This window comes from Colossoma macropomum, unplaced genomic scaffold (genome assembly GCF_904425465.1).
Source record: "Colossoma macropomum unplaced genomic scaffold, Colossoma_macropomum, whole genome shotgun sequence".
Lineage (NCBI taxonomy): Eukaryota > Metazoa > Chordata > Actinopteri > Characiformes > Serrasalmidae > Colossoma > Colossoma macropomum.
The window spans coordinates 96,903-110,642 of record NW_023494864.1 but is presented as its reverse complement, the minus strand read 5'-3'; the positions used below and the strand labels follow the sequence as shown (position 1 = coordinate 110,642).

Sequence of the window (13,740 nt, the reverse complement as noted above, 5' to 3'; positions counted from 1 at the left end):
TGAACAATCTCTAATCATCACACTGAACACTCTCTAATCATCACACTGAACACTCTTTGATCAATCACACTGAACACTATCGTATGCATCATCACACTGAACACTCTCAATCACTCAACACATCACACTGAACACTATCTAATTATCATAATAAACACTGAACACTCTCAATCATCATGCACTCTAACATCAATGAAATCAGTCATTACTCTGAACACTCCAATCATCACACTGAACACATCACCTAATCTTATCACACTGAATAATCTCGAATCATCACATTGAACACTCACTGATAATCACACTGAACAATCTGTGATCATCCCACTGAACACTCCGATCATCAGACTGAACACTCTCTAATCACCACTCTGAACACTCCAAATATCACACTGAACACTCTCTAATCATCATAATGAACAAACTCTAATCATCATATTCAGCACACTCAACACTCTCTAATCGTCACTCTGAACACACCAATCATCACACTGAACACTCTCTAATCATCACCCTGAACACTCCAATCATCAGACTGAACAATCTCTGATCATCACATTGAACACTCTCTAATCATCCCAGTGAGGTGTCCTAGTGTTTAATACTTTACAGTTTTACTAACAGTGACAGTAATTCTAGACGTCTCTGTACCTCTAACAGACTTAAAGTCTGGGGGGTAAAAGACCTGTTGAGTGTAAAAGCTTTAACACTAACCTAAACTAGACAATAACTATGACAGCTGTAGGCAATGTGTAAAAAGTAGTTTATTGTTTGTTTTTAGAAATTGTATTATTTCAAATGTTCAACTCAAATGATACTCAATATACTAAATCTACCTCTTTAATAAATAGTTATAATAAATCATCAAAAATTCTTATTTGTCGAACATGTAAGTTACCACCTTCTTATTCTCTCTTTCAGAATCTACATCAACTGCAGCGGGTAATACTTCAACTTCCACCAATGCAACTTATACCAGTAAGTGAGCAGTCAAAGATCAGTTTTTAGTATCCAATATATTTCACTGTTCAGACACCCACATAAACACACACACACACACACACACACACACACACACACACCACACACACTTACTGACTCACAGCTGAAAGTCTGACAGTGTCTCCATCGACCTTGTGGTCTGAACAGAATCCAGACCAGTCTTATTAGAAGTCTTTAAAGTGGAGGCTCCTCAATGAAGAGTGAACTCCTGTAAGACTTTGTCTCATTGATGCTCTTCTTGTTCTGTGCTGGGTTGATTTCTGTGTAGACCATAAAACACAGTAGGAGACATTTGGTAACGACGCTGTCTGTCTGATCCTCACACTGAACACTCTAATTATCACACTGAACACTCTCTAATCACCACTCTGAACACTCCAAACATCACACTGAACAATGTCTAATCACCATAATGAACAATCTCTAATCATCACATTGAACACTCTCTAATCATCACACTGAACGATCTCTAATCATCACACTGAACACTCTCTGATAATCACACTGAACAATCTCTAATCATCACACTGAACAATCTCTAATCATCACACTGAACACTCTTTGATAATCACACTGAACACTATCGAATCATCACACTGAACACTCCAATCATCACACTGAACACTCTCTAATCACCACTCTGAACACTCCAAACTTCACACTGAACACTCTCTAATCACCACTCTGAACACTCCAAACATCACACTGAACACTCTCTAATCATCATAATGAACAAACTCTAATCATCATATTAAACAATCTAGTCATTACTCTGAACACTCCAATCATCACACTGAACACTCCAATTATCACACTGAGCAATCTCTAATCATCACATTGAACACTCACTGATAATCACACTGAATAATCTCTGATCATCCCACTGAACACTCCGATCATCCCAATGAACAATCCAATCATCACACTGAACACTCTCTAATCATCACTCTGAACACACCAATCATCACACTGAACACTCTCTAATCATCACCCTGAACACTCCAATCATCACACTGAACACTCTCTGATAATCACACTAAACAATCTCTGATCATCCCACTGAACACACCAATCATCACACTGAACACTCTCTAATCATCACCCTGAACACTCCAATCATCAGACTGAACAATCTCTGATCATCACATTGAACACTCTCTAATCATCCCAGTGAGGCGTCCTAGTGTTTAATACTTTACAGTTTTACTAACAGTGACAGTAATTCTAGACGTCTCTGTACCTCTAACAGACTTAAAGTCTGGGGGGTAAAAGACCTGTTGAGTGTAAAAGCTTTAACACTAACCTAAACTAGACAATAACTATGACAGCTGTAGACAATGTGTAAAAAGTAGTTTATTGTTTGTTTTTTAGAAATTGTATTATTTCAAATGTTCAAATCAAATGATACTTAATATACTAAATCTACCTCTTTAATAAATAGTTATAATAAATCATCAAAAATTCTTATTTGTCGAACATGTAAGTTACCACGTTCTTATTCTCTCTTTCAGAATCTACATCAACTGCAGCGGGTAATACTTCAACTTCCACCAATGCAACTTATACCAGTAAGTGAGCAGTCAAAGATCAGTTTTTAGTATCCAATATATTTCACTGTTCAGACACCCACATAAACACACACACACACACAAACACACACACACACTTACTGACACACAGCTGAATGTCTGACAGTATCTCCATCGACCTTGTGGTCTGAACAGAATCCAGACCAGTCTTATTAGAAGTCTTTAAAGTGGAGGCTCCTCAATGAAGAGTGAACTCCTGTAAGACTTTGGCTCATTGATGCTCTTCTTGTTCTGTGCTGGGTTGATTTCTGTGTAGACCATAAAACACAGTAGGAGACATTTGGTAACGACGCTGTCTGTCTGATCATCACACTGAACACTCTAATTATCACAATGTTCACTCTCTGATCATCACACTGAACACTCACTAATCATCACACTGAACAATCTCTAATCATCACATTGAACACTCTTTGATAATCACAGTGAACACTATCGAATCATCACCCTGAACACTCCAATCATCACACTGAACACTCTCTAATCACCACTCTGAACACTCCAAACATCACACTGAACACTCTCTAATCATCATAATGAACAAACTCTAATCATCATATTAAACAATCTAGTCATTACTCTGAACATTCCAATCATCACACTCTGAACGCTCCAAATATCACACTGAATAATCTCTAATCATCACATTGAACACTCACTGATAATCACACTGAATAATCTCTGATCATCCCACTGAACACTCCGATCATCCCACTGAACACTCCAATCATCACACTGAACACTCTCTGATAATCACACTGAACAATCTGTGATCATCCCACTGAACACTCCAATCAGCACACTCAACACTCTCTAATCATCACTCTGAACACACCAATCATCACACTGAACACTCTCTAATCATCACCCTGAACACTCCAATCATCAGACTGAACAATCTCTGATCATCACATTGAACACTCTCTAATCATCCCAGTGAGGTGTCCTAGTGTTTAATACTTTACAGTTTTACTAACAGTGACAGTAATTCTAGACGTCTCTGTACCTCTAACAGTCTTAAAGTCTGGGGTGTAAAAGACGTGTTGAGTGTAAAAGCTTTAACACTAACCTAAACTAGACAATAACTATGACAGCTGTAGGCAATGTGTAAAAAGCAGTTTATTGTTTGTTTGTAGAAATTGTATTATTTCAAATGTTCAAATCAAATGATACTTAATATACTAAATCTACGTCTTTAATAAATAGTTATAATAAATCATCAAATATTCTTATTTGTCGAACATGTAAGTTACCACATTCTTATTCTCTCTTTCAGACTCTACATCAACTGCAGCGGGTAATACTTCAACTTCCACCAATGCAACTTATACCAGTAAGTGAGCAGTCAAAGATCAGTTTTTAGTATCCAATATATTTCACTGTTCAGACACCCACATAAACACACACACACACACAAACACACACACACACTTACTGACACACAGCTGAATGTCTGACAGTATCTCCATCGACCTTGTGGTCTGAACAGAATCCAGACCAGTCTTATTAGAAGTCTTTAAAGTGGAGGCTCCTCAATGAAGAGTGAACTCCTGTAAGACTTTGGCTCATTGATGCTCTTCTTGTTCTGTGCTGGGTTGATTTCTGTGTAGACCATAAAACACAGTAGGAGACATTTGGTAACGACGCTGTCTGTCTGATCATCACACTGAACACTCTAATTATCACAATGTTCACTCTCTGATCATCACACTGAACACTCACTGATCATCACACTGAACAATCTCTAATCTTCACACTGAAAACTCTCTGACAATCACACTGAACACTATCGAGTCATCACACTGAACACTCCAATCATTACACTGAACACTCTCTAATCACCACTCTGAACACTCCAAACATCACACTGAACACTATCTAATTATCATAATAAACAAACTCTAATCATCATATTAAACAATGTAGTCATTACTCTGAACACTCCAATCATCACACTGAACACTCCAATTATCACACTGAACAATCTCTAATCATCACATTGAACACTCACTGATAATCACACTGAACAATCTGTGATCATCACACTGAACACTCCAATTATCACACTGAACAATCTCTAATCATCACATTGAACACTCACTGATAATCACACTGAATAATCTCTGATCATCCCACTGAACACTCCGATCATCTCACTGAACACTCCAATCATCACACTGAACACTCTCTGATAATCACACTGAACAATCTCTAATCATCACTCTGAACACACCAATCATCACACTGAACACTCTCTAATCATCACCCTGAACACTCCAATCATCAGACTGAACAATCTCTGATCATCACATTGAACACTCTCTAATCATCCCAGTGAGGTGTCCTAGTGTTTAATACTTTACAGTTTTACTAACAGTGACAGTAATTCTAGACGTCTCTGTACCTCTAACAGTCTTAAAGTCTGGGGGGTAAAAGACCTGTTGAGTGTAAAAGCTTTAACACTAACCTAAACTAGACAATAACTATGACAGCTGTAGGCAATGTGTAAAAAGCAGTTTATTGTTTGTTTGTAGAAATTGTATTATTTCAAATGTTCAAATCAAATGATACTTAATATACTAAATCTACCTCTTTAATAAATAGTTATAATAAATCATCAAAAATTCTTATTTGTCGAACATGTAAGTTACCACCTTCTTATTCTCTCTTTCAGAATCTACATCAACTGCAGCGGGTAATACTTCAACTTCCACCAATGCAACTTATACCAGTAAGTGAGCAGTCAAAGATCAGTTTTTAGTATCCAATATATTTCACTGTTCAGACACCCACATAAACACACACACACACACACACACACTTACTGACTCACAGCTGAAAGTCTGACAGTGTCTCCATCGACCTTGTGGTCTGAACAGAATCCAGACCAGTCTTATTAGAAGTCTTTAAAGTGGAGGCTCCTCAATGAAGAGTGAACTCCTGTAAGACTTTGTCTCATTGATGCTCTTCTTGTTCTGTGCTGGGTTGATTTCTGTGTAGACCATAAAACACAGTAGGAGAAGTTTGGTAACGACGCTGTCTGTCTGATCATCACACTGAACACTCTAATTATCACACTGAACACTCTAATTATCACAAGGTTCACTCTCTGATCATCACACTGAACACTCTCTAATCATCACACTGAACAATCTCTAATCATCACACTGAAAACTCTCTGACAATCACACTGAACACTATCGAGTCATCACACTGAACACTCCAATCATCACACTGAACACTCTCTAATCACCACTCTGAACACTCCAAACATCACACTGAACACTATCTAATTATCATAATGAACAAACTCTAATCATCATATTAAACAATGTAGTCATTACTCTGAACACTCCAATCATCACACTGAACACTCCAATTATCACACTGAATAATCTCTAATCATCACACTGAACAATCTCTAATCATCACATTGAACACTCACTGATAATCACACTGAACAATCTGTGATCATCCCACTGAACACTCCGATCATCCCACTGAACACTCCAATCATCACACTGAACACTCCAATTATCACACTGAATAATCTCTAATCATCACACTGAACAATCTCTAATCATCACATTGAACACTCACTGATAATCACACTGAACAATCTGTGATCATCCCACTGAACACTCCGATCATCCCACTGAACACTCCAATCATCACACTGAACACTCTCTGATAATCACACTGAACAATCTCTGATCATCCTACTGAACACTATCGAGTCATCACACTGAACACTCCAATCATCAGACTGAACACTCTCTAATCACCACTCTGAACACTCCAAATATCACACTGAACACTCTCTAATCATCATAATGAACAAACTCTAATCATCATATTCAGCACACTCAACACTCTCTAATCGTCACTCTGAACGCACCAATCATCACACTGAACACTCTCTAATCATCACCCTGAACACTCCAATCATCAGACTGAACAATCTCTGATCATCACATTGAACACTCTCTAATCATCCCAGTGAGGTGTCCTAGTGTTTAATACTTTACAGTTTTACTAACAGTGACAGTAATTCTAGACGTCTCTGTACCTCTAACAGTCTTAAAGTCTGGGGGGTAAAAGACCTGTTGAGTGTAAAAGCTTTAACACTAACCTAAACTAGACAATAACTATGACAGCTGTAGGCAATGTGTAAAAAGTAGTTTATTGTTTGTTTTTTAGAAATTGTATTATTTCAAATGTTCAAATCAAATGATACTTAATATACTAAATCTACCTCTTTAATAAATAGTTATAATAAATCATCAAAAATTCTTATTTGTCGAACATGTAAGTTACCACCTTCTTATTCTCTCTTTCAGAATCTACATCAACTGCAGCGGGTAATACTTCAACTTCCACCAATGCAACTTATACCAGTAAGTGAGCAGTCAAAGATCAGTTTTTAGTATCCAATATATTTCACTGTTCAGACACCCACATAAACACACACACACACACACACACACTTACTGACTCACAGCTGAAAGTCTGACAGTGTCTCCATCGACCTTGTGGTCTGAACAGAATCCAGACCAGTCTTATTAGAAGTCTTTAAAGTGGAGGCTCCTCAATGAAGAGTGAACTCCTGTAAGACTTTGTCTCATTGATGCTCTTCTTGTTCTGTGCTGGGTTGATTTCTGTGTAGACCATAAAACACAGTAGGAGACGTTTGGTAACGACGCTGTCTGTCTGATCATCACACTGAACACTCTAATTATCACAATGTTCACTCTCTGATCATCACACTGAACACTCTAATTATCACACTGAACACTCTCTGATAATCACACTGAACACTATCGAGTCATCACACTGAACACTCCAATGATCACACTGAACACTCTCTAATCACCACTCTGAACACTCCAAACATCACACTGAACACTCTCTAATCACCATAATGACCAAACTCTAATCATCATATTAAACAATCTAGTCATTACTCTGAACACTCCAATCATCACACTGAACACTATCGAATCATCACACTGAACACTCCAATCATCACACTGAACACTCTCTAATCACCACTCTGAACACTCCAAACATCACACTGAACACTCTCTAATCATCATAATGAACAAACTCTAATCATCATATTAAACAATCTAGTCATTACTCTGAACACTCCAATCATCACACTGAACACTCCAATTATCACACTGAACAATCTCTAATCATCACATTGAACACTCACTGATAATCACACTGAATAATCTCTGATCATCCCACTGAACACTCCGATCATCCCACTGAACAATCCAATCATCACACTGAACACTCTCTGATAATCACACTGAACAAACTCTAATCATCACTCTGAACACACCAATCATCACACTGAACACTCTCTAATCATCACCCTGAACACTCCAATCATCAGACTGAACAATCTCTGATCATCACTCTGAACACACCAATCATCACATTGAACACTCTCTAATCATCCCAGTGAGGTGTCCTAGTGTTTAATACTTTACAGTTTTACTAACAGTGACAGTAATTCTAGACGTCTCTGTACCTCTAACAGTCTTAAAGTCTGGGGGGTAAAAGACCTGTTGAGTGTAAAAGCTTTAACACTAACCTAAACTAGACAATAACTATGACAGCTGTAGGCAATGTGTAAAAAGTAGTTTATTGTTTGTTTTTTAGAAATTGTATTATTTCAAATGTTCAAATCAAATGATACTTAATATACTAAATCTACCTCTTTAATAAATAGTTATAATAAATCATCAAATATTCTTATTTGTCGAACATGTAAGTTACCACGTTCTTATTCTCTCTTTCAGACTCTACATCAACTGCAGCGGGTAATACTTCAACTTCCACCAATGCAACTTATACCAGTAAGTGAGCAGTCAAAGATCAGTTTTTAGTATCCAATATATTTCACTGTTCAGACACCCACATAAACACACACACACACACACACACACACACACACACACTTACTGACACACAGCTGAATGTCTGACAGTGTCTCCATTGACCTTGTGGTCTGAACAGAATCCAGACCAGTCTTATTAGAAGTCTTTAAAGTGGAGGCTCCTCAACGAAGAGTGAACTCCTGTAAGACTTTGTCTCATTGATGCTCTTCTTGTTCTGTGCTGGGTTGATTTCTGTGTAGACCATAAAACACAGTGGGAGACGTTTGGTAACGACTCTGTCTGTCTGATCATCACACTGAACACTCTAATTATCACAATGTTCACTCTCTGATCATCACACTGAACACTCTAATTATCACACTGAACATTCACTAATCATCACACTGAACAATCTCTAATCATCACACTGAACACTCTTTGATAATCACACTGAACACTATCGAATCATCACACTGAACACTCCAATCATCACACTGAACACTCTCTAATCACCACTCTGAACACTCCAAACATCACACTGAACACTCTCTAATCACCACTCTGAACACTCCAAACATCACACTGAACACTCTCTAATTATCATAATGAACAAACTCTAATCATCATATTAAACAATCTAGTCATTACTCTGAACACTCCAATCATCACACTGAACACTCCAATTATCACACTGAATAATCTCTAATCGTCACACTGAACGATCTCTAATCATCTCATTGAACACTCACTGATAATCACACTGAACAATCTGTGATCATCCCACTGAACTCTCCAATCAGCACACTCAACACTCTCTAATCATCACTTTGAACACACCAATCATCACACTGAACACTCTCTAATCATCACCCTGAACACTCCAATCATCAGACTGAACAATCTCTGATCATCACATTGAACACTCTCTAATCATCCCAGTGAGGTGTCCTAGTGTTTAATACTTTACAGTTTTACTAACAGTGACAGTAATTCTAGACGTCTCTGTACCTCTAACAGTCTTAAAGTCTGGGGGGTAAAAGACCTGTTGAGTGTAAAAGCTTTAACACTAACCTAAACTAGACAATAACTATGACAGCTGTAGGCAATGTGTAAAAAGTAGTTTATTGTTTGTTTGTAGAAATTTTATTATTTCAAATGTTCAAATCAAATGATACTTAATATACTAAATCTACCTCTTTAATAAATAGTTATAATAAATCATCAAATATTCTTATTTATCGAACATTTTAGTTACCACCTTCTTATTCTCTCTTTCAGACTCTACATCAACTGCAGCGGGTAATACTTCAACTTCCACCAATGCAACTTATACCAGTAAGTGAGCAGTCAAAGATCAGTTTTTAGTATCCAATATATTTCACTGTTCAGACACCCACATAAACACACACACACACACACACACACACACACACACACACACACACACACTTACTGACTCACAGCTGAAAGTCTGACAGTGTCTCCATCGACCTTGTGGTCTGAACAGAATCCAGACCAGTCTTATTAGAAGTCTTTAAAGTGGAGGCTCCTCAATGAAGAGTGAACTCCTGTAAGACTTTGTCTCATTGATGCTCTTCTTGTTCTGTGCTGGGTTGATTTCTGTGTAGACCATAAAACACAGTAGGAGACGTTTGGTAACGACTCTGTCTGTCTGATCATCACACTGAACACTCTAATTATCACAATGTTCACTCTCTGATCATCACACTGAACACTCACTAATCATCACACTGAACAATCTCTAATCATCACACTGAACAATCTCTAATCATCACACTGAAAACTCTCTGACAATCACACTGAACACTCCAATCATCACACTGAACACTCCAATCATCACACTGAACACTCTCTAATCACCACTCTGAACACTCCAAACATCACACTGAACACTATCTAATTATCATAATAAACAAACTCTAATCATCATATTAAACAATGTAGTCATTACTCTGAACACTCCAATCATCACACTGAACACTCTCTAATCATCACACTGAACAATCTCTAATCATCACATTGAACACTCACTGATAATCACACTGAACAATCTGTGATCATCCCACTGAACACTCCGATCATCCCACTGAACACTCCAATCATCACACTGAACACTCTCTGATAATCACTCTGAACACACCAATCATCACACTGAAAACTCTCTAATCATCACCCTGAACACTCCAATCATCAGACTGAACAATCTCTAATCACCACTCTGAACACTCCAAATATCACACTGAACACTCTCTAATCATCATAATGAACAAACTCTAATCATCATATTCAGCACACTCAACACTCTCTAATCGTCACTCTGAACACACCAATCATCACACTGAACACTCTTTAATCATCACCCTGAACACTCCAATCATCAGACTGAACAATCTCTGATCATCACATTGAACACTCTCTAATCATCCCAGTGAGGTGTCCTAGTGTTTAATACTTTACAGTTTTACTAACAGTGACAGTAATTCTAGACGTCTCTGTACCTCTAACAGACTTAAAGTCTGGGGGGTAAAAGACCTGTTGAGTGTAAAAGCTTTAACACTAACCTAAACTAGACAATAACTATGACAGCTGTAGGCAATGTGTAAAAAGTAGTTTATTGTTTGTTTGTAGAAATTTTATTATTTCAAATGTTCAAATCAAATGATACTTAATATACTAAATCTATGTCTTTAATAAATAGTTATAATAAATCATCAAATATTCTTATTTATCGAACATTTTAGTTACCACCTTCTTATTCTCTCTTTCAGAATCTACATCAACTGCAGCGGGTAATACTTCAACTTCCACCAATGCAACTTATACCAGTAAGTGAGCAGTCAAAGATCAGTTTTTAGTATCCAATATATTTCACTGTTCAGACACCCACATAAACACACACACACACACACACACACACGCACACACACTTACTGACACACAGCTGAATGTCTGACAGTGTCTCCATCGACCTTGTGGTCTGAACAGAATCCAGACCAGTCTTATTAGAAGTCTTTAAAGTGGAGGCTCCTCAATGAAGAGTGAACTCCTGTAAGACTTTGTCTCATTGATGCTCTTCTTGTTCTGTGCTGGGTTGATTTCTGTGTAGACCATAAAACACAGTAGGAGACGTTTGGTAACGACGCTGTCTGTCTGATCATCACACTGAACACTCTAATTATCACAATGTTCACTCACTGATCATCACACTGAACACTCACTAATCATCACACTGAACAATCTCTAATCATCACACTGAACAATCTCTAATCATCACACTGAACACTCTTTGATAATCACACTGAACACTATCGAATCATCACACTGAACACTCCAATCATCACACTGAACACTCTCTAATCACCACTCTGAACACTCCAAACATCACACTGAACACTCTCTAATCATCATAATGAACAAACTCTAATCATCATATTGAACAATCTAGTCATTACTCTGAACACTCCAATCATCCCACTGAACACTCCGATCATCCCACTGAACACTCCAATCATCACACTGAACACTCTCTGATAATCATTCTGAACACACCAATCATCACACTGAACACTCTCTAATCATCACCCTGAACACTCCAATCATCACACTGAACAATCTCTAATCACCACTCTGAACACTCCAAATATCACATTGAACACTCTCTAATCATCATAATGAACAAACTCTAATCATCATATTCAGCACACTCAACACTCTCTAATCATCACTCTGAACACACCAATCATCACACTGAACACTCTCTAATCATCACCCTGAACACTCCAATCATCAGACTGAACAATCTCTGATCATCACATTGAACACTCTCTAATCATCCCAGTGAGGTGTCCTAGTGTTTAATACTTTACAGTTTTACTAACAGTGACAGTAATTCTAGACGTCTCTGTACCTCTAACAGTCTTAAAGTCTGGGGGGTAAAAGACCTGTTGAGTGTAAAAGCTTTAACACTAACCTAAACTAGACAATAACTATGACAGCTGTAGGCAATGTGTAAAAAGTAGTTTATTGTTTGTTTTTTAGAAATTGTATTATTTCAAATGTTCAAATCAAATGATACTTAATATACTAAATCTACCTCTTTAATAAATAGTTATAATAAATCATCAAAATATTCTTATTTGTCGAACATGTAAGTTACCACGTTCTTATTCTCTCTTTCAGACTCTACATCAACTGCAGCGGGTAATACTTCAACTTCCACCAATGCAACTTATACCAGTAAGTGAGCAGTCAAAGATCAGTTTTTAGTATCCAATATATTTCACTGTTCAGACACCCACATAAACACACACACACACACACACACACACACACACACACACTTACTGACACACAGCTGAAAGTCTGACAGTGTCTCCATCGACCTTGTGGTCTGAACAGAATCCAGACCAGTCTTATTAGAAGTCTTTAAAGTGGAGGCTCCTCAATGAAGAGTGAACTCCTGTAAGACTTTGTCTCATTGATGCTCTTCTTGTTCTGTGCTGGGTTGATTTCTGTGTAGACCATAAAACACAGTAGGAGACATTTGGTAACGACGCTGTCTGTCTGATCATCACACTGAACACTCTAATTATCACACTGAACACTCTCTAATCACCACTCTGAACACTCCAAACATCACACTGAACAATGTCTAATCACCATAATGAACAATCTCTAATCATCACATTGAACACTCTCTGATAATCACACTGAACAATCTCTGATCATCCCACTGAACACTCCAATCAGCACACTTAACACTCTAATTATCACACTGAACACTCTCTAATCACCGCTCTGAACACTCTCTAATCATCACCCTAAACAATCTCTAATCATCACACTGAACACTCTCTGATAATCACACTGAACAATCTCTGATCATCCCACTGAACACACCAATCATCACACTGAACACTATCTAATCATCACATTGAACACTCCAATCATCACACTGAACACTCTCTAATCACCACTCTGAACACTCCAAACATCACACTGAACACTCTCTAATTATCATAATGAACAAACTCTAATCATCATATTAAACAATCTAGTCATTACTCTGAACACTCCAATCATCACACTGAACACTCCAATTATCACACTGAATAATCTCTAATCGTCACACTGAACAATCTCTAATTATCACATTGAACACTCACTGATAATCACACTGAACAATCTGTGATCATCCCACTGAACACTCCAATCAGCACACTGAACACTCTAATTGT

General features: G+C 37.6%; 1 protein-coding gene across 1 annotated transcript in view; it reads left to right on the top strand.

The window, feature by feature from the left end:
• LOC118800341 (putative GPI-anchored protein pfl2) overlaps positions 1 to 13,740 on the top strand; it is a gene marked incomplete at its 5' end in the record, with an annotated part of 56,890 nt that overhangs the window by 24,943 nt on the left and 18,207 nt on the right. Inside the window, 9 exons of the mRNA XM_036560541.1 lie at positions 922 to 978; positions 2,514 to 2,570; positions 3,868 to 3,924; positions 5,266 to 5,322; positions 6,932 to 6,988; positions 8,405 to 8,461; positions 9,761 to 9,817; positions 11,272 to 11,328; positions 12,683 to 12,739. Of these exons, the coding sequence (XP_036416434.1) occupies positions 922 to 978; positions 2,514 to 2,570; positions 3,868 to 3,924; positions 5,266 to 5,322; positions 6,932 to 6,988; positions 8,405 to 8,461; positions 9,761 to 9,817; positions 11,272 to 11,328; positions 12,683 to 12,739 (513 nt within the window). The remainder of the gene's footprint in view (positions 1 to 921; positions 979 to 2,513; positions 2,571 to 3,867; positions 3,925 to 5,265; positions 5,323 to 6,931; positions 6,989 to 8,404; positions 8,462 to 9,760; positions 9,818 to 11,271; positions 11,329 to 12,682; positions 12,740 to 13,740) is intronic.